Genomic DNA, 21,959 nt, shown 5'->3' on the forward strand with positions numbered 1-21,959 from the left:
GTCTGAATTCTGAAAATTTATTTTAGTCTATTTTAACATGAATGTTCAGTAACTGTCAAATTCCCGGAAGTCTGCACATCTTTAACCTACTGATCCTGCTGTAAGCATAACTTGCTGTAAGGGTGAACACATATCAGTCAGTCGATACCATATGTCAATCAAATCATTCCAAGGCTTTGACTTCTTCTTGGTCCCTTAGGCCTGACTCTGATAAAACTTCCCTGTAGGCAACAAAAAGAATCAGTTTCTACATCCACAATAAAATGTGGTCATTACAGTTACAACATAGCAGGGACATGACTTTTGAATTTCTCCAGTGGATTCTAAATGTGTATTAAATGTGTGACCAAGTATGAGACACATGGGAGAGATCCGGTTGTTTCACTGGGAGTGTGATGTCACGGGCAGGAACCATTGCCTCTTACTGAGCGACCATACTCCCGAGAGTTTGTCATCAGTGACTGCCTTGACTCCTGTTTCCCTTTGCTTGGTCCTCTTGAAAGTGAAACTCACCAGGGTGCTAAGTATATCACTGTTAAAGTGGCATTATGAGTCCACTTTCTGCTAGGAAGGACACAGACTATCCTGAGAAGGTCTATTGAGTGAGAGATTATGAGACTATATCACCGTGTGTATGAGGTTTGGACAGAATGGACAAGATGGAGAGAAAAGTATTTACAAAATTTAAGAAATGTTTGTATAAGTTAATGGACAGTATTAGGGACATTAATTTCCAGATTAGCTAATACTTAATTATATGGTATTCCAGATTTTTAAAAAAATCAAATATATTCTGAATCTCAATATCCACTTAAATTGGCTAATCTAATTTTTCATGGAGTTTACAGTGTATTTCTACAAAATGTGTGGTTGCCAAAGGACGCTACACACAGCATCAGTATGTTCAGAGGGAGAGTCCACTGTGGGATAGGGAGAACCCAGGCTTCAGGATTAATGAGAATATATTATAAAAAAAATTAAGTGAGGATTTAAAATTTAAAATTATCTTCTTAACTCTGACTCTGAATCACGGAAATGAAATAATCTACCCAGCAGATAGCTAGGTCTATGATGACAGGGCTGTTAATATTCACTTTTAGAGGAAGGAGAAGATCATAAGACCTTTAGGAGATATTTATAAAAGCCTTTCTGGGATTCTCTGGGATACTCCTTCAGGCGTGTTTGTACACCTTTAATCTCAGCACTTAGGAGGCAGAGGCAGGGGCAGGGGCAGGCAGATTTCTGAGTTCGAGGTCATCCTGGTCTACAGAGCAAGTTCCAGGATAGCCAGGACTATACAGAAACCTGTCTCGAAAAACAAGTAATAAAAAGCTGGTTTGGGATGGGACTTAATCTCATTGGTATAGTTGCCTCTAAATCACCCCTGCTCTAGTAAATAATCCCACTAAACTCATCTATTCACTAAAAAGTTATGAGTAAGCTGTAAAATATTGAACTTGTATGCAAATCTACAACACGATAATCAGTAAAAGTGTACGCAAGCCTGAGGCACCCGGCCGTGTCTGTGCTACTCAGGTAGCAGACCTTATCTACCATTGGGGTCCATTAGAAAAATCTTCCATTTAGGCGTTCTTCCTCCACTTATAGGAAGTAAGTCGAGTCATCACACTTAAGCCAAGAAACTACGTTGTGGAGCATTGTGTAGAAAATGTAGCCAGGTAATTGATTTTTAAAAATCTATGTAGACATAATCACTTTTCTTTGAGGACGTTTGCTGACAGTAAAAGAGTCAGCCTCAACATCAATGAAGTCAAAATTCTATTGCTTCTGCAACTGTTTGTTCTCTGAATATAGCAAGAGAAGAGAATACTTTTCAGAGCCCTGTTAAGTTTCCACAGATTCTTCTAGAATATGTTCCTGGTCCCATTCTAACATTATTCCATGACTGGCAGGCTAATGTGGTCACATTACTGCTGGGGTCAGAGCTGGTCATCTATAAGACTTAAGGATGGACTAAAGATGGAGGGGTGATCCTGGGAAGGTGGAGCTGGGAGGTGTGAAGGCAGGTGGGAATGCCCCCACCCCCGGGGGTGGGGGAGGACAGTGAGAACACACAGAGGCTCCCAGGTACCCACACAGGAGCACACATCTCATGGACTTGCTGGAGGGCAGTAAGAACGATGTTTGTTTAAGACAAGAAAACAGTCACAGTGGTGTGAGCTTTTAGGAAATTTGTTGGTAGGAGACAAAAACTTCTTTTTAAAGACACTAAGTAAAAAGATGACGATGTTTATGGGAGTAAACTTACTTTGATTTGGGCACTTTGTCCTTAGGTTTATAAGGTAATGAAATCAGTTCTTTCTAGAAAAGAATAAAAAAGGAAAATGTTTACTTCTGAAATTTATTAATTTGCAAGCAGCCTAAGGTAAACATCATTAGAGTCCAGAAAGACCAGCTTCTTACATCTGAAAACGATGTTTTCTGTCAGAAATGTTCAGATTAGGATTTGAGGCTCATTCAGGAATGCATATTTGCATATATGCATATGTTTCTAGTCAGTTTTTTTAAATAAAGGTTTTATTTAGTCACTTGATTCTTTTCATTTAATTTTATTTGTAATTCATTTTTTACACTCCATATTCCATTCCCCGCCCCTCCTCTTCCATCCTCCAACTGCTCCACATCCCACAACTCCTCCCCACCCCACCCCATCTCCACATGGATGCCCCCCACTCCCCACCTAACCTATAAACTCCCTGAGGCCTCCAGTCTCTTGAGGATTAGGTGCATCATCTCTGAGTGAACACAGACCTGGAAGTCCTCTATGTGTGTTGGGGGCCTCATATCAGCTGGTGTATGCTGTCTGTTTGGTGGTCCAGTGTTTGAAAGATCTCGGGGGTCTAGGATTAATTAAGACTGCTGGTCCTCCTATAGGATCGCACTTCTCCTCAAATTCTTTCAGCCTTCCCTAATGCAACAACAGAAGTCAGCTGCTTCTGTCCATTAGTTGGGTGCAAATATCTGCATCTGACTCTTTCAGCTGCTTGTTGGGTCTTTTGGAGGGCAGTCATGATAGATCCCTTTTTGTGAGCGCTCCATAGCCTCAGAACTCACTGGCACAGGGGAAAATTCCTAAACAGAACTCCAATGGTTCATGCTCTAAGATCAAGAATTGATAAATGGGACCTCATAAAACTGGAAAGCTTCTATAAAGCAAAGGACATAGTCAATAAGACAAATTGGCCACCTACAGATTGGGAAAATTTTTTTTCACTAACCCCACATGCTATAGAGGGCTAATATCCAAAATATATAAAGAACTCAAGAAGTTAATCGCCAAAAAAACCAAACAACCCAATCAAAAAATGGGATATAGAACTAAACCAAGAATTCACAACTGAGGAATTTCGAATGGCTGAGAAGCACCTAAAGACATGTTCAAAGTCCTTAGTGATCAGAGAAATGCAAATCAAACAATCCTGAGATTCCACCTTACACCAGTCAGAATGGCTAAGATCAAAACCTAAGGTGAAAACACATGTTGGAGAGGATGTGGAGAAAGAGGACACTCCTCCATTGCTGGTGGGATTGCAAAGTGGTACAACCACTCTGGAAATCAATCTGGAGGCTCCTCAGAAAATTGGAAATAGATTTACCTGAAGACCCAGCTATTTCATCTTGGGAATATACCCAAAATATGCCCCACCATGCCACAGGGGTACATGTTCCACTATGTTCATAGCGCTCTTATTTGTGATAGCCAGAAGCTGGAAACAACCTAGATGTTCCACAACAGAAGAATGGATATGAACATGTGGTTCATTTACACAATGGAACACTACTCAGCTATTAAGAACAAGGACATCCTGACCTTTGCAGGCAAATGGACGGAACTAGAAAATATCATCCTGAGTGAGGTAACTCTGACACAAAAGGACATGCATGGTATATACTCACTAATAAGTGGATATTAGCAAACAAAACAAAACAAAACAAACAAACCAACAAAAAAACCCCACCATACAGAATACACAAGATATAGTCCATAGAATTGAAAAGGCTCAACAAGCTGAAGTGCCCAAGTAAGGAAGCCTCAGACCCACTTGGGAGAGAGAAGAAAGCAATCATAAGTGGGGAGGGAGGGAGGGACTTGGGAGGGAAAGTGGATGGGGAGGGAGGAACCTGATCTGGTATGGGAAAAGGACTGAAGCCCTGAGGGCCTGCAGAAAGAATGGAAACAGGCAACCTCAGGAAATAGGATGTTGAGGGGACCCCCCCCCCCAGAGTGCACCAGAGACCTGGGAGGTAAGAGACTCTCAGGAATCAAAGGGAGGGACCTTAGATGAAATGCCAGACAGTAGGGAGAGGGAACTTATAGAGCCCACCTCCAGCAGGAAGACAGGACATCAAGTGAGGGATGGAGTTGCTATCCCAAAGTCACACCTCTGACCCATAATTGTTCCTGTCTAAAAGAATAACAGGGATGGAAATGGAGAGGAGCCTGAGGAAAAGAAGGTCCAGTGACAGGCCCAAATTCATCACTTGATTCTTATTATTTATGGTCTACAAAGACCAACCATTGTGAAATCATTAGCAATGAAGTAGCCCATATGAGTATGCCCTCCAACGTTATGCTATGTGAGTAACAGATTCTCTGACAGTTATGCCTTCTTTCTTCTGCCACTGGAGTTACAAACTTCCAGTTTCTGTGTCCATATTTAGTTTCCATGTTTTCCCAGACTTCGATGCATAGAAGACTCAAGGCATGAGAGTGTCAATTGAAAGGGCCAGTCTGCCAAGACCCTGAACATTCTCCTCAGACTATCCATGCCATCCTTCTTACCGAGATCCTTTCTTCTCTTTGTTTCCTTAAAAGTTGGAGAATCTCATCTCGCGTTTTGGCCTATTTAAAGAAAAAGAAAAAAAGTGACCCTTTTGACTTAACAATGAACCCTGTCTCTGTGAAAGGTGAAATTTCCCCTTTTCTTTTGGTGTTAGCAGGATGTTAAGATATGTTTTTCACAGTAGGTCTATGAAGAATAGTTTTATTTTGATTCGAAGTGTACAGATTTTATTTGCCCATAGCAACCAACTTCTATTTAGATCTTACCATATGACCTATCCTAAGAGCTTTAAAACATTTCATTATGATTTTAACAATTCAGGAAATTGACACTTTCTGCTCATTTTGACAGAAAGGGAAACGGAAGCAGAGGAAACAATTTACTTAAGCTGTCCAATGGCATATTAGATTTCCCCAGATCTTGAAGACAAAAATCTGTGTTATTGACCACCAAAGGTAATTGGCACTAAATGGCAGTTAGATATGGCCAGGAAACCAGAGATCGCCCTAGTGCACAGCACTTGGACTTCTTGGACTACTACAAAGACTACTTGCACTTGAGAACAAAGCTTTTTCCAGTACCTCTCCTTTACTGTCCTAAGTATCAGATTTGTATACTAGATAAGACTTCATAAGCATAAATCTAATGTAGCACAGGGATGAAGATACTTATAATTATAGACCAGACAAATGCAGGGAAAAAACCCATTGCTTAGAATGAGGCTAGAGGAAAGAAATACAAAGTGAGGATAAAACACTCGTTTTTCAGAAAATCCTGTCAGTCTGTCCATCTGAATGTACTGTGCATCGTACTTGGGCACATGTTGCTTGCTTGCTTTGAAACAACACTTTGTCTTACAGTTCTGGAGGTTGCAAGGCCCTGTTTCCTCAGAATTTGATTTCTGGGTCTCTCCGTAGGGTCTGGTAGTCGGCTGACCATCAATGCCATTCCTTGGCTAAAAGAACTATGGTCTCTGCCTTTGCTGCCATGTGGCATTCTCCCTTGTGTATCTGTCCTCACTTCAAAAAATCCCTTGTTTACCATGCCCATTTTAACGTTTTTATTAGCATGTACTATGTATAATGTGGTTCCTTTGATATTTTCATACGTGTATATAATGAATTTTGCTCACATTCACCCAACATTACCCTATCACACCCCCTTTTCTATACCTACTGATCTTCTTCCTTTTCTCAGCTAGTCAGGGTAACCCTCTGATAACATCAGTTATATTGGATTAGGGACCACCCTATTCCAGTGTTATCCCATCTTAATTAATTTTGTCCATATCAACCGGATTTCCAAATCAGATACCATTCTGAAATACTAATGGCTCTGTATTCTTTTTCTTAAATATGTGCATTTTAACTCATGATAAGCACTTATACTGTCACATGCTGTGTTAGTGGCTGAACAAGCCACAGTTTGGGCTTGGAAAGAGATTATGGGCTTATGGAGAGAAGCTCAAGTGAATAGTTTCTAGCCCGCCCTGATGGGTTTCGTAGAACATGAGAGAATAGAACTGAGATCTTGGGTATGTGTGGGCATAGGGATTCGGAGGTTCAGAGAGGAAGCAGGGAGTACAAAAACCACCCGAGCTGCACATTGCTAATTGAGGATTATTCTCCAGTCCATATGACTCAGTGGAAGACGCTTGTGACATCAGGAGCCCTGAGACACAGAGGAGAAGAGGCCCATGATTGGCAGCTGTTATCAGCAGCTTGGCCAGGCCCACTGGGTGCTTTGGATTTGCACTAAATTGTATGAATTTTCCCTTTTACTTATTATTTTGAAACTCCTTTTGAGACAGAGTCTCACTCTGTAGCCCTGGTCAGTCTGGAGCTCTCTATGTGAAGTAGGTTGGCCTTGAACTAGTGTTTACTGGTGTTTCCTGAGTGTCACAGTGATAGGTATACACCATCATCTCCAGCCCAATTATCCCTTATGAACCTACAAAGTTTTAATGTTTTGGAAGATTTGTACTTTATAACTAGCATCTAGGCACCATCTTTATCACAGAGAATGTAAGAAAACATGCACATTTGAAACCTAAGCATGCTTTTGTTTTAGAAAATGAAAGTAAAGTAGTGGGTAAATTTAGTTGTAAAATCCTCCTACAAGCAAAACTATAATTCTTTTTTGTGTAACTCTTGGGACATGATAGGAAAGTTGAATTGTCACATGCTTCTAGTATGAAAAGATGAATAGAAGTGAGATTTAAAAACAACAGGACAAAAATATATTCACTTTTCTCAGACTTTGGGTCATTTTTATCAGAATAAATCTTAGTAACTAATTAATTTTATAATGTACAATCCCAGACACAAATATTTCAAGTGAGATTTGATTTCTGCTTCCTGAACATGTTTCCTGGGAATGAATAACAAAACTACTGTAAATAACTGTGTCCTCTGAACAAAGTATTGTGACCTATTCTAAGAACTCTCTTCCAGGAAAGCTAAATGTTGTCCAGTGGTGAGAAGAGAGCCTTACAATTTACCTCATGAGTAGCTCGTTCTCAACCATGGTTTGGATGGGTGATTTTTTTGGAAGCTTATACTTACAAAAACATCATGATAATGTAATTAACCCCTAAAACAATATCCTAGGGGATCGTAATTAACATTTAAAACATTAATTTTTGATAATCACATATATACTCATATTTATGCTATTCCTGAGAAAATAGGAGACAAAACTTGATTACATGAAGTTAAAATATGATAATAATATATAAATTCAGTGTGCACTGAGTGCTTAATAGATTTTTGTATCTCTCTGGAGTTAAAGCATTTAGTTCTCTCTTCTTCTCAAAGCCAGACAACTTAAGTGGCCACATGGGTTAATGAAGTCAGATGTGTTTGGGCTTGAGTCCTGATTGTGCCTTGAGATTAATGACAGATAGTATCTTAAGTGAGGCCTCCAACTTCTCCCCTCCCTCCAGCTGTAATCACTAACACAGGCCAGAGGTTTGTTGCCTTGGATAAATCAAAGGAACATTTTCCTGAATCTTATTTCTCTTCTCTGAGGAAAGTTGTGAAAGCTGGAGATGATAAAAAAAAACGTTTAATATAATGAATGGCAAATACTGGGCACTTAATGAGTTGTAGCTATTAAACATCATTATTATGAGAGAAAAAAGTTTCTTTTTGTTGTTGTTGGTTTTTTTTTGTTTTTGTTTTTTGTTTTGTTTTGTTTTTTTGTTTTTTCGAGACAGGGTTTCTCTGTGTAGCTAGCCCTGGCTGTCCTGGAACTCACTTTGTAGACCAGGCTGGCCTCGAACTCAGAAATCTGCCTGCCTCTGCCTCCTGAGTGCTGGGATTAAAGGTGTGAGCCACCACGCCCAGCTAAAAAGTTTCTTTTAATCCTCTCAAAATATAAAGAATGGGAGGGGAAAAGGAGAACAGCAGAGAGGGCTTGAAACACATTTTCACAGAGTAACCTCCAGACATCAGGCTGTGTGACAGTTTAATTTCACAACATTTGTTATTCCTTACACAGAAAAATAGACATCCTTACTCAGGGTCACTAAACCAAGCAGTGACCAGCAAAGCACAGGATCCAAACTTGTTTCTAGTTCTAGTTGGCACCACACTCCATGCTTCTGCTGCTCCAGGCAGGTGCTAGCGCTTTTGAAAGAGGGATGGGGGGGGCACATGGGAGGGAGGGATGGGAGGGCCACATGGGAGGGAGGGATGGTGGGGGGCACATGGGAGGGAGGGATGGGGGGGCACGTGGGAGGGAGGGATGGGAGGGCCACGTGGGAGGGAGGGAGGGGTGGGGGCACGTGGGAGGGAGGGATGGTGGGGGGCCACATGGGAGGGAGGGATGGTGGGGGGCACGTGGGAGGGAGGAATGGTGGGGGCCACGTGGGAGGGAGGGATGGTGGGGGCCATGTGGGAGGGAGGGATGGTGGGGGCCACATGGGAGGGAGGGATGGTGGGGGCCACATGGGAGGGCGGGAGGGATGGGGGCACGTGGGAGGGAGGGATGCTCTTCAGTCTTCATTTCAATAAAGAAGAATCAGTATCAACTATTGCGAAGAGGATCATTTCTGTTAGCACAGAGAAATTTATGCTGTGGTGTGTGTGGTGGGCTTAGACATCAGGGCCATCTAATCCAGTCTGCAGTCATCCTTGGTCAAAATTAATTTACTAGAATCAGTATCAACTATTGCGAAGAGGATCATTTCTGTTAGCACAGAGAAATTTATGCTGTGGTGTGTGTGGTGGGCTTAGACATCAGGGCCATCTAATCCAGTCTGCAGTCATCCTTGGTCAAAATTAATTTACTTACACATGGTACTTGGCAAAAGTATGATTAAATGTTAAGGATGTCATGTAAAACCTACAGTGGTATTTACAAACTGCAAGCTTTCTAAGGTCCTGGTTAATATAAATGAGTTTATTTGTGATAAGGTTTTGATTATATTAACAAAAATTGGGAAATTTAGAATGTTATGTAAGCAGAATCAATGTTCTATGGTTTTACAGAGATTAAGAATATTTTATGATCTTCATTTCCTTAAGGGGCTATCATTTAATGTTTAATCTGTGTCTATGGTCAGGACTTAACTAGGGAATTTCAGTTCTTGTCTCCACAGAATCTTAATCCTTGTTAGACCAAATTTCACTTGTATGTTACAAATGCAATTTTAAGGAAGGTAAGTGTGATTGGCTTAAGGCAAAATTATGACTGAAAGAAAGAGCCCTCATAGCTGGACTTGATGGCAAAAGGCAGTAAATATGCTCCTCTCAGCTTCTGCCGTGAGCCTGCCATTCTCTGCGCCTGCCGACTGGAATGTGCTGTGTAGACACTGTGTTTGACACAGTGTGAATTTATATTCACTATCATAATAAGATGCAGAACTGTTGGCTCGCAAATAATCTACTGTGTCTTTAAGAGACCAGCTGAATAATCAGTGAAGGGTCTTTCTCTAGAAGCAAGCTGAGTTTTGGAAACAGAACTAACTGCAGTGATCTAAGGGAATGGATGGATCATGATAGAGGGTTATTCAGCAGAGGAAGCCAGAATGCTGACTTTCAGGGGAAAGATGCCCAGCTAAGACCGTTCTATACTTCTTGGAAATTGCTTGATCTTGGCTCAGTTTCCCTGCTCTGGCATATATAAGCTTCATTTTTAAAATAGCAATTTATTAAAATGAAGAAACTTACCAGTCATTCCATAAGAGAGAATCAATACAAAAATACTTTAAATATAGACTTGAAAAAGAATGTAGATTTCAATTAAGTATTTTTTTTTTGTTAGTGAGGAAAAATATTTTTACTGGCTCTGGTACATATTTATTCTTAGTTGTGATATATATATAAATAGAAAATCAATAATAATTGTCTGAAGAATATATTTCTTATTTTAAAACTTTCACTCACAGCCAGCTGTGGTGGTTCATGTCTAACTATCACTAAGGAGGCCAAGGCAGGAGGATTGCTGTAAGTTCCAGACCATCTTGGGCCACAGAGTTAAGACTGTGTCTCACGTCCCTCTCTGACCTCAAACCAATTACACACATACACACACACACACACACAGACACACACACAGACAGACAGACAGACAGACAGACACATGAATGAAGGGTAAACATGGTATGTGTGTGTGTTTTAAAAAGGCTGGTTTAATATCACCTCTCTCTCTATCTCTCTCTCTCTCTCTCTGATTAGACTGAAAGTTTCATACAAGGACTAAGTTTGTATCTTTACAACATATTTTGTGTTGTAATTTCTACTTGTACGGTCTAGCACAATGCCTGACACAAGTAATATGTTTTGAATAAATCTTGAACAAGTCTCCAAAGCAGTCTCCTAACCTTGCCTTCCATTGCTCATTCTATCTTTTACAGCTTTGCTTGGCCCTCCTGGAGCTTGGGATTGTGTATTGGCTTTGATCTCTAGTTTGCTTACATTTCTTAAGCTAATAGCATTTCAGCTGCTTCTGGACAGCATCCTATAAAGTTTAGTTTAGCCCCATGATTCTTCATTTCAGGCGTGGGTCCCCATGTGTCTGGAGTGACACCCAGACAATGCCCAATTCAAGATATACAGACAAATATCATTGCCCACACCAACATCTATGTCTAGTAGGCAATTTGCCATTAGAAACCTCAGTGACCCACAATATAGAAAACATTCTTGCCACAGCCAAGAGCTACCTTTTATCTTTGATGGGTTCTTGGAAATACAAGTGGTTCCAATGGCCATGGCACAAGCTACACTAAGGGGTAGCTGGGGTAAGGTAATGTGGGGAGGAATGGAAAGAGGAAGATACCTTTGTAAATGTAAACTATGATTAGACCTATTTCTAGTAGTGTATTTTTATTGTTATTATTTGCATTAGTTATGTTCTAGAAAGTCACTGCAAACCATGAATTAATGACTAGGAAGCTATTGCTCTTAGGTCTCTGATAGCCTTTGGTTACAGAATTTCATCCTTGGAACGATACATGTTTTAGGTGTGTTTCTGTTTTAAAATATACTGTTGATTTAGTGACATAGAACTTTTAGCCAATAGCATGGTAACTCAGGCCTGAGCAAGGCTCATATGATATGTACATCTTCTACATAAGTCACATCACGGTTGTTTTCACTTAGTGACATTAGGCAACACTTCAGTACATGGAAGCTATTTAAAGTCTCAAAGTTCTACATACAGGGGCACACACATTCTCTGTATCCATATATACATACTTGTGTATATATATTTATAGTATGAGTGTGTACACACATAACAATGCTTGTGACAGTGTGAGCTGACACATGAAGGCAGAGGATCATGATGTGCTCAGCCTGAGATTTACATGTTTGACAACTCAAAAATTTAAACTGCTTTATCTATATCTTCAGATGATTCATTCATTTAAAAATGTCCTTTTAAATCATTAAATCATCATTTTACACCCAGTAGGTTTATTTATTTATATTTTCTAAGAGATGGTTAATATGAGTCTTTACCTAATAGTTTAAAATGTTTTCACTTTGTTCTTCTGGTGAAGTGCATGGGAGACAAAAATCTTTGAAAAGAGGGAAAGAGACGCATTTGAGCAAAAGCCCTACATAATTCTAGGGATGGATTTTTATGGGGCAAGTGCATGCAGATATTTGACCACACAGCTGTTTCTTTTTCCAAATGTGGTTTCATGGACTCTAGATGGTACAGGAAGACTGAGGTAACTTTTGTCACCCCCAAATTTTCCCTAATTCTGAATAATTTTTTTTAAAAGATTTTTTTTTATTTTATGTATGTGAGTACACTGTAGCCATCTTCCAACACACCAGAAGAGGGCGTCAGATCCCATTACAGATGGTTGTGAGCCACCATGTGGTTTCTGGGAATTGAACTCAGGACCTCTGGAAGAGCAGTCAGTGCTCTTAACCGCCGAGCCAGCCCTCCAGCCTATTCTGAATAATTTTAATAACAATGTGATATTAAAGATAATATAAAATGAGAAGAATGTACTAGTCTTTCACTATTTGCTTCCAAAACATTTGATGGACATGCAATGCAATCTGCTTTTATTTATGTTCCAGTTGTATGCTGGGATGAAACAGGAACAGCAAAATGTGACTAACGAAATATGTTTTGTTACTGAGAAGGAATCCAGCACATCCTATTGTCTTCGTTTAATGGTAGAAAAAGAATTTCATAAATATTATTTTACATTAGGTCGGGTGACACTACTACTAGGACCCTCTAGGTTTATCTGGGGAACCCATTCTCATGACTCTGACATATGCAAGGATTTTCTTCTATCAGAATGGCCCAGCAGCAGCCTAAGATAAGACACGTTGTTATCTTTCATTGCCTCTTTGAAGCTGACGTAATGATTCTAAGTGTTCTGTTTATTGCTATGGAAGTGTAGGATGTTAGACAATGATGTTAAACATTTTTCATCTCCCATCATGAAGCCTAGGAAACAGGAGCCTTCTCAGGTTCTAAGAGTAATGCCATCATGATATAACTGGCTTCTGGCTCAAGCAAGGACCATGTAACAGACTTCTGGGGAGAGTTAGGGATGGTCAGTATTGACTGCATAGCATGTGTAACTGAAAGCCCATCCCAGTGAAGAGCCTGTCTAGATGGTGTACTACAGGAGGTGAACACATTTTCCTCTTAAAAACCTTTGGTTTGCATTCTCTCCTGTTAGAACTGCTTGTAGATACATGCACATTCCCAATGCACCTTCTATATATGTGCCCTAAAATATTGTTCTGACCTCTTCTTCACTCTCCTAGCAAATAAATTACTTATAATTCTTTTTATAAAGAGATAATCAGCTAAAGAGCTTTCTTAAGGTGACAAAACTAGAAAGCAAATTAGTTTTATGATTTCAAAGAATTAGCTGACTATTCATTTATTATAATGTTTTCAGGCTACTTAAAACTCTCAAAGGAAAAATAATGGTCCAGTATAGTGCAGTAAGGCTTCCTTTATGGATACAGTAAGCTATTTAATCTTGACATACTCAATTGTTTTTGATTTCCTGCCATTGATATCCATCATTTGAAATAGTAGTTGTGATTAATAGCATTTTGCCCACTAACAAAAAGCATTTATAATGTATACCTGGAAAATATTCTAAAATGGAGAGTAACATTAAAGTTTAAAAACTTGGCCATTGAAAAGAATCAATATCTGTTGGGAAAGAGGGCAGTAAAGCCACTTTCAGAGAGATGTGTATGTTCACAATGTGGAAAATTCAATTAAATAGGTATTGTAAATATTTTATTAGCAAAATCCCCACCCATCTCTTCTCCCATTCATTTTCTACCATTAAACCACAAGTTATAGATGATGGTATCAACAGTGCAGAGAGGGTAAGGTAGACTCAGAAAAGTAGCAGTATCCCAAACTAGATTCTGTTTTAATATTTAATGGTGCCACATTCTCTCCCCTGGTATCGAGACCTATGAGATTAAAGCAAAACTGACAAGACAGGAGATGTGCCAGTGCATTTGGAAGGATTCTTACAAAAGATTTTCAAACCAGAAAAGTTTCCATATGAGTCTATATGGAAAGGACTAAACTTGGTCCATTGCACAGCTGATAGCATGGCAGTGAGCATAGCTGTGGCCCTGTGTCACATACATGGTCCCTGTGTTCAACCTCTAGGACCTCAAAACAAGAATAACAAAATATACCAATGCTAACAACAACAGCAAACAACACTGTATATGCAGTCATTTAGCCAGTAATTAAATTAATTATGCAGATTATATGTTCATGGGCTAATGGACAAGTGTCTGAATTTCAATATCCAGAAAGACATTGGGTTAAGCAAATGGGATATGACTACTACTACCTTTTTTACAAGTGACAATTATGGAGGGTAAACTGTGGCCAGGTGCTTTATATAGAGTATATCAATTCTATGAGGTGGGTATTAAAAAAATAATTTCTTCTTTACTGTTTGATGAAATTGATTATGAAAGAGTTCAAATACATTGCTCAAAGTCACATAAGCAGTAAAAGGCTGAGTTAGGCTTCTGACCCAGCCTGTGATCTCTAAAGCTATACCTACCATCTAGCAGGACAGAGAAGCGTGGGTAATTGCTGGGAGCACAGATGAGAGCCTCTGAGCAGCACCCTGGGAGACTGTTCCTGACTGTACTAAGCACCGAGAAGGCAGCTGGTCACTCAGCCACTTCCTAGGTAACCCCTGGGAAAGCCTTTCAGAAGATATTATGGGAGCCAGGCCTTGAAGGCAGATGAGGAAGGCATTTTAGTGACAAGAAAGTGTACTGCAGACTGAAGAAACAATCTTCAAAACTCAGTGGGTTGGGAAGGTTTCTTCAGTTCTTAACCTTTGCTTTGACCTTCAGTGGGGTTTTATGTTGCTGTTGCTGTCTGTGATACAGGGTCTCACTGTGCAGCTGGGAGCTCGCTATGTAGACTAGGATGGCCTGAATTTATGGATAACTGCCTGTTTCTGCCTCCCAAGTATAGCTGTTAAGGACATGTTCCATCACACCCGGTAGTTTTATTTTATTTTTTTAAATAATGATCTGCTATATAGTTCAGGCTGATTGACCAGAACTCATGAACTAACTTCCTCCACCTCCTGAAGTGATCCATGTATCTGAGTCCTGGAAACAAGACTGGAGCTACAGGGAATGCAGAAAACACACATACGGCCAGCAGGGGGTTGGGGGTGGCCTTGTATCAGATTGAGTGGGCACTCTAGAAGAGATGCAGCAGCAGAGAAACTCAGCTTATTTTATATGTCTGAACACTGAACGAGGAGGGAGGGTTATGTAAACCCAAATAAGGAGTCAGGTCTAGCTAATCTTGGTAGGGAGATCTACTTAGGGGAGAAGTCTCAGGCTGTAAACATCCAGGAGGAGGAATCAGTGAGCCACACTTTCTTGACACCCTGCCAACAAGGACCAGGGGAAGGCTTTGCTATTCCCACGGGTCTGAGGCATTGAGGTCCTTGACATGTCTGCTCTCATATCAAATAATTTACTGGGAACTTCATCTGCTCCCTGAAACCTCCTAAATGGTGGGATTAAAGGGCATACTTCTATGCCCAGTTTAATGTTTTCATGTAATGTCATAGACATATATCTACCATAAGGATACATCATAATCGTTGGCTGCTTCCTGTCCTTTTTTTGCAGTCCAGCATCTAATGCACTACAGGTACTAAGTTGGCTTTCAATAAGTACGTGGAACTGAGTAGTTAAGAAATTAAAGGACAAAAGACATGGAAGCCTCTTCTATGACTACTTATATCTGGTCTAAATTAATTATGTCTTGTCTATAATATTAGTTCTCTGTAAGTAACATCATTCTTACAGTTTGAAAAAAGCTGATAAAATTGGCTATTAAGTCTGTCTTTAATTTTTACTTCTAACTTTTTCCCAAAATGAAGCACAATGAAAATTGAATTCCAAAAGTACCAAAGTAGATGAATGACCTGAAATCACGCCAGTTCAGGCTGACCTCAAATAACGAGTCTTTTTCTACCTAAGCCTCCCAACTGTTGGGATTATAATGATGATTCATCATTCCTGGCTCAAAGGGGTGTGTGTGTGTGTGTGTGTGTGTGTGTGTGTGTGTGTGTGTGTGTGAGTGAGAGACAGAGACAGAGACAGAGACAGAGACAGAAAGAGATATGAATTAAATCTACGATTTCATGCATGCTAGGCAAGTAAGTTCTATCACTGAGCTACACTCCTGGCTCTAATGAAAATTAGGCTTAAAAATTCCCTATCAAAGAACAGAAAGATGGCCCATTGAGTAAAGGCACTTTCCCCAAAGCCTAATGACCTGTGTTTGATCCCAGGCACCTACATGGTAGAAGGAAAGAACCCATTCCCACAAGTTGTCTGTTCTCTAACTTACACACATATACCACAGCACACACAGGCACACCAATAACAGGCACACCAATAAATGTGATTTTAAAAATGAAAAGATAATGCCTGTAGAGAGTGAGAGATAGCTTAGTGGGTAAAGGCACTAGTCATGAAAGCCTGACAACCCCTTTGATCCTGGAGCTCATGTTCAAGGCCAAATGTAGTGGTGCCTGTCTGTAGTCACAGCAAGGAGGAGGCAGAGACAGAGTCTTCGGGAAACTCACCAGCCAGCTGGCCTGAACAGCCAGCAGCAGAAAGAAGAAAGACTTTCAACAAGGTTAAAGCTGAGAACTAACTCCTAAAAATTGTCTCGTAGCTTTGACATGCGTGCAGTGGGAGATGTGCCCACATGCACACTCTGAGATTATTGCATAAATATATAGTCTATAATATTCCTTTTGGGGGGAGTGTTTGATATAGGGTCTGGTACATAATATTCTAAAAAGAGAGGTAATGCTAATTATTTTAATCACTTAATTTGTTTGATAATCACCAATAGTCTTCAAAGTGAATTGTTGTGGCCAGAAGAGTCACGTGAATTCATCTGTAATTTATGCAGAATTCCCAGTATGTCCTTTAGAGTTTGCCAATATGTTCAGTGATTAAACACATTAGGCCAAAATAGTCATTCTCTCTCTGCCTTGATGGTCGAGGAACAGTTACTGGAATAGAGGTTATCCATGAACCAAGCAAAGTGTTGCTATTAATCATAGCATTAACTGCAGAGTTAGAAGCTCTAGTTGTATCATGTGGCTGCCAAAGAGAGACTTCCAGACACCCATGTATTTACTCTCAGCTTTTAGTCAAAACAGGGCCAGATGACAGACACTTGGTTTTGACCTAATAAGACAACAACTTTACCATTTAAAAGTATTTTTGTTTGTAGACTATTGTGTATGTTTTGAAGCTTTTTTGAAAAGTGAGTCTGTTGATTTCTGTTTTTAATGTTCCTGTGAGCTTTGGCAGAGACTGAGAAAGCCAAAGTTTAATAGAATGTAGTTTTCTTTTCTTCTCCTTTCTTTTCTCTTCTTTTCTTTTCTTTTCTTTTCTTTTCTTTTCTTTTCTTTTCTTTTCTTTTCTTTCCTTTCCTCTCTCCTTTTCTTTTCTTTTCTTTTCTTTTCTTTTCTTTTCTTTCTTTCTTTCTTTCTTTCTTTCTTTCTTTCTTTCTTTCTTTCTTTCTTTCTTTCCACACCCCAGGGACTTCCCTGTGCTAGATAAGAGCCCTATCACTGAGCTATCTCCAGCCCTCTTTTAAACTTTATTAAAATTATAAAACAGTATCACCAAGTTTCCCAAGCAGGCCTTGGACTAATTCTATATCTCCACTTATCCTTGAGTTTTTTGACATTTGTAAATTAAGTATCCTTGCTATGTGTTTTTTAATTTACATCTTTGGTATGCATGCCTATGTGTCTGTGTGCATGTATGTGTGCATGTGTGTGTGTGTGTGTGTGTGTGTGTGTGTGTGTGTGTGTGTGTGTGTGAGAGAGAGAGAGAGAGAGAGAGAGAGAGAGAGAGAGAGATGCACGATGTGCTAGCATGTGCACCTTTTGCATGTAAAGGCCAGAAGAGAACATTGGTTGTCTTGCTTTGTCACTCTGCCTTCTTCCCTTGAAATAGCATATTTCTTTGAGCCTGGAGCTAGGCTGGGGCCATCTCCCTGTCTCCATCTCCCACAGCACTGGCGTTTCAGTGGCATGCATCTATGTCTGTATCTGTATCTGTATCTGTATCTGTATCTGTATCTGTATCTGTATCTGTATCTGTATCTGTATCTGTATCTGTATCTGTATCTGTATCTTTACCTGTACCTGTACCTATCTCTATCTCTATCTCTATCTCTATCTCTATCTCTATCTCTATCTCTATCTCTATCTATCTCTATCTTTTCTTTTCTTTTCTTTTCTTTTCTTTTCTTTTCTTTTCTTTTCTTTTCCTTTCCTTTTTCTTTAAAGGGTCCTGGAGATTATTTTAACACAGGTCCCGTCCTTGCATAGCAAGCACCCTTAATCATTGACCACTCTCCCAGCACGTTGCCTTAACTTTTGATTCTCTTGCCTCTACTTTTCTACTGGCTGGGAATAAAATCTGTGCTACTAGCCTGACTTTTAAAAGATGTGTGTGTGTGTGTGTGTGTGTGTGTGTGTGTGTGTGTGTGTGTGTGTCCCTCATGCCCACAGAGGCTAGAAAAAAGTATTAGAACCTCTAAAATTAGAGTTACAGGCAGTAATGAGCCATTTTTTATGGGCACTGGGAACCAAACTTGAATCCTCCGAGAACAAGCACTCTTAAAAATTGAACTACCTGTCCAGCTCCAAGAATTTCTAACTGCTTAATTAAAATTCTAACAAAAAAAGCTTTTCAAAGCTTAGGTAGCAGAAGTAGCACATTTTATTTACATGCATTTAAAAATAAAATGTCCTCAACAACAACAAACAGTATTTATCAATGATGGAGAAAGGTAATGAGAACCAGAGAGGTGAACCAGGAGAGATGAAGCGCTGGCTCACCTTTTGGAGATACTTTGCTCTCTCTTCAGATTCCTGAATCCTTTGGGCTTTAGCAAAGATAATTGCATCCTCTAGAGAAAATAAAACCAAATTTAATCTGACACAACTTTGTCATAATTCTTACAGTTTTGACATGAAATTGGATATGGGAGAATAGAGTAGGAAGGGACACAAATACATACTGTCTTGACATTATAATGATTGGTAAATAACTGAAGACTGCATTAATTATTCATGATGTCAGGAACCCTCCCATACCTTTACATGATGAGTAAATCATAAGTGGAGATAAGAAACAGCCTCTAAAGAGAAAGTGCCTGTGGGACCAGGAATGCTGGGGAGAAAGTGCCTGTGGGGTCAGGGATGCTGGAGAGAAAGTGCCTGTGGGACCTGGGATGCTGGAGAAAAAGTGCCTGTGGGTTCAGGGATGCTGGAGAGAAAGTGCCTGTGGGGTCAGGGATGCTGGGGAGAAAGTGCCTGTGGGACCAGGGATGCTGGAGAGAAAGTGCCTGTGGGATCAGGGATGCTGGAGAGAAAGTGCCTGTGGGACCAGGGATGCTGGAGAAAAAGTGCCTGTGGGATCAGGGATGCTGGGGAGAAAGTGCCTGTGGGGTCAGGGATGCTGGAGAGAAAGTGCCTGTGGGGTCAGGGATGCTGGGGAGAAAGTGTCTGTGGGACCAGGGATGCTGGGGAGAAAGTCCCTGAGGGGTCAGGGATGCTGGAGAGAAAGTGCCTGTGGGACCAGGGATGCTGGGGAGAAAGTGCCTGTGGGACCAGGGATGCTGGAGAGAAAGTGCCTGTGGGGTCAGGGATGCTGGGGAGAAAGTGCCTGTGGGACCAGGGATGCTGGAGAGAAAGTGCCTGTGGGGTCAGGGATGCTGGGGAGAAAGTGCCTGTAGAGTCAGAAAGTTATCTTCTGGGTGAGTATGTGAGCCCTGAAGCAAGGTGTGGGATATGCAGCTTAGTTATATCACAGTGTAAATGTATACTTCTAGGAATTCTAAGATAATCTGGGGAGTCTACATATAAAAAGGCATTAAAACTTGATACTTACTGTCCTGATCAAAGGGAAAGGGCTGGACAGAACTTTTCTCTAAGAAATACAAATGAAGAGAAAGTTATTGGAAAAGCTGACATGAACAGTATTTTAATTTCATATACCTATTAATATTGAATAAGAACACTTTATACATCCTTGGCCCGAAGGCTTGTCAGTCAGGAAACAGGGTTCCTAAATTAGACTCTGCCAACAACTTTTTCTTGGGCTTTTAAATTTGAATTCAATTTTATGTAAATGCTTTCCTAATCTAAGCACCATTTCCTTAGATTAACCCATCCTCTTTGCCAAATAAAAGCCATCATTTAAGGGACTCTTAGAATTTTTTTTTTTTTTTAAGATTTTCATTTTATTTATGTGAGTACACTGTAGCTGTCTTCAGACACACCAGAAGAGGGCATCAGGTCCCATTACAGACGGTTGTGAGCCACCATGTGGTTGCTGGGAATTGAACTCAGGACCTCTGGAAAGCAGTCAGTGCTCTTAACTGCTGAGCCATTTCTCCAGCTCTAGAATGAATTTATATGTAACAATGAGATCCTTTACAGTGGAGAATTGCAGCAGTTTTAGAATTGTTTGTGTATTTGCATATACCTATTACTGCCTGTTTCTGCTTGTTTGTACTTCTCAATTGACTGACAATTAGACCAGGCAGTTTCCCCTTCCAGGAGGTAGCCTTGCTACTCACCTCTCAGAACGACTTTAGAGTTCCGCGCCACCGGTAGCCTCTGACTGCTGCCTCGGGTCAGCACGAGCTGAGATTCGGTAGTGGGGTACATGGACGCCCCGAGCCAAAACTGCTTAGCCAAATTGGCATCCTGCTCAGAGCAGCCGGTGAACACCAGTAATCCAGGGGAGCAGATTTCCTGGGATTCCTTCCTGCCGCTAGGACAGCCTCTGGGCCCCGTTTCCATGGTGACTCAGGACGCTTTCCTTAGCTCTGGCGTCCCGCCCCTACCGGAGAACCGTCCTGTTGGTAACTGCCACCACCGGAATGCCTGTGTTTCTTCTTCCGTAGATCTGGGGTTCCTCGAGGGCTTGTGGCCCATCAGCAGCTGGCTTCTGTCGAGGTCACAATTTTCGGGGCCAGTCAAGCCTTAAGAGTAAAAGCCTCAACTTTGTGATGTGTACAGTCCTGGACTGTCTCTTAGATCCTCAGCCAGCGTCTCCTCCTCCCCCAGATAGCCCAATAATGTGAGCTTTAAAGAGCGCCTTCCTCTTTTGGACAAGATTGCCAAGGCTTCGCACTCTTACCTCTGGGGAAATTCTCAGGTTTGCATTGATACATCTGCATAAAGCGCTAATCTAGAACTGGGCCGAGAAGTACCGGTGGATACAGCTTGTGTGATTTAAAACCTCTCAAATCTTTTATTACAGATATTAGGAAACCAGCTGGTTTTAAATCGTGTTCACTAATTATTCCCACGAAAAGTTGCCTAGAACGCAACTGTTAATACCTTAAAAAATATACCTGGTTAAGTGGGCTGAGTTCCCTTGCCCCATGGAAAATTATGAAAACATTTAACGTTCCCTTCCAGGTCACAATCATGTGTGAGACGTTTCCCTGGAGATTTTGTCTGTATAGCAACTAACCATTTAATGACTTTACGGGGTTGACAGGAGCTGAAATGGAGATCCTAAAGCCAGTTTTTGGAAAGGAAATGAACACGATTGCTGAGATTTTCGTGGCGCTTTATTTTTTAGAGTGTTATTAATATGTCAGGCAAAGTCCAAAGATTTATAATCACAAGTCAATATAATGACCAAATCAGCTAAGGGATAATTTCTATTTTTCCAATATATCTAAAAATCACAAAAAATGTACCCCACACAAATTGATACATTGTATACTTAGCAGCTAAGGGCTAGCGGTTCCCCCCCCCCCCCCAAACCACTAATAGTATGGTAAGAATATTTCCCTATGGCTCTGTCCTCACCAAAATGACGATTCACAGGAGGCTCAGTCGGAGGAATTTCAGTCTTTTTACCTGGCTGTGTGGTTAGTGATTGGTACTATTAGCAATCAGCTAACTACACTGCCTAGTAACTAGACTCAGAAAAAAGCATGCAGTCTTTAGCTGGTGCTCTCAGACTTTGGTGTGACCAGAGCAAATCGTCAGCCAAGCTGTGGTTGACTCTAGTCGCTGCCTTGGTGATAGCTTTCTCAGAAGTGGAAATCAGGCAGTGAATCACAGCAGCAGCAGGAACTGTT

General features: G+C 40.6%; 2 protein-coding genes and 1 non-coding gene across 5 annotated transcripts in view; 1 reads left to right on the forward strand and 2 right to left on the reverse strand.

Moving 5' to 3' along the window:
* Hoatz (HOATZ cilia and flagella associated protein) overlaps positions 1–21,959 on the reverse strand; it is a 24,525-nt gene continuing 2,566 nt past the window's right edge. The window contains exons 1-7 of one of the 3 annotated variants that reach the window (XM_030244327.1): positions 21,219–21,644; positions 20,436–20,809; positions 19,745–19,783; positions 18,691–18,761; positions 4,805–4,864; positions 2,270–2,322; positions 1–221 (exon numbers count right to left, since the gene is read on the reverse strand). In XM_030244327.1, coding sequence (XP_030100187.1) covers positions 164–221; positions 2,270–2,322; positions 4,805–4,864; positions 18,691–18,761; positions 19,745–19,783; positions 20,436–20,661 — 507 coding nt within the window. In that variant the 5' untranslated portion in view covers positions 20,662–20,809; positions 21,219–21,644 and the 3' untranslated portion in view covers positions 1–163. Of the gene's footprint in view, positions 222–2,269; positions 2,323–4,804; positions 4,865–18,690; positions 18,762–19,744; positions 19,784–20,435; positions 20,844–21,218; positions 21,645–21,959 lie in introns of those variants that run through there. The other 2 variants (XM_030244326.1, NM_177702.4) reach the window with 2 other exon arrangements.
* Positions 20,838–21,959, forward strand: part of Btg4 (BTG anti-proliferation factor 4) — a 17,778-nt gene continuing 16,656 nt past the window's right edge. The window contains exon 1 of the mRNA XM_006510500.3: positions 20,838–21,019. The gene's annotated coding sequence lies outside the window, so the exon portion shown is untranslated. The remainder of the gene's footprint in view (positions 21,020–21,959) is intronic.
* Mir34c (microRNA 34c) lies at positions 21,725–21,801 on the reverse strand. The gene has a single exon (NR_029654.1). It is a non-coding gene; the product is annotated as a microRNA 34c (primary transcript).

Source organism: Mus musculus, chromosome 9, assembly GCF_000001635.26.
Source record: "Mus musculus strain C57BL/6J chromosome 9, GRCm38.p6 C57BL/6J".
NCBI classification, from domain to species: Eukaryota; Metazoa; Chordata; class Mammalia; order Rodentia; family Muridae; genus Mus; species Mus musculus.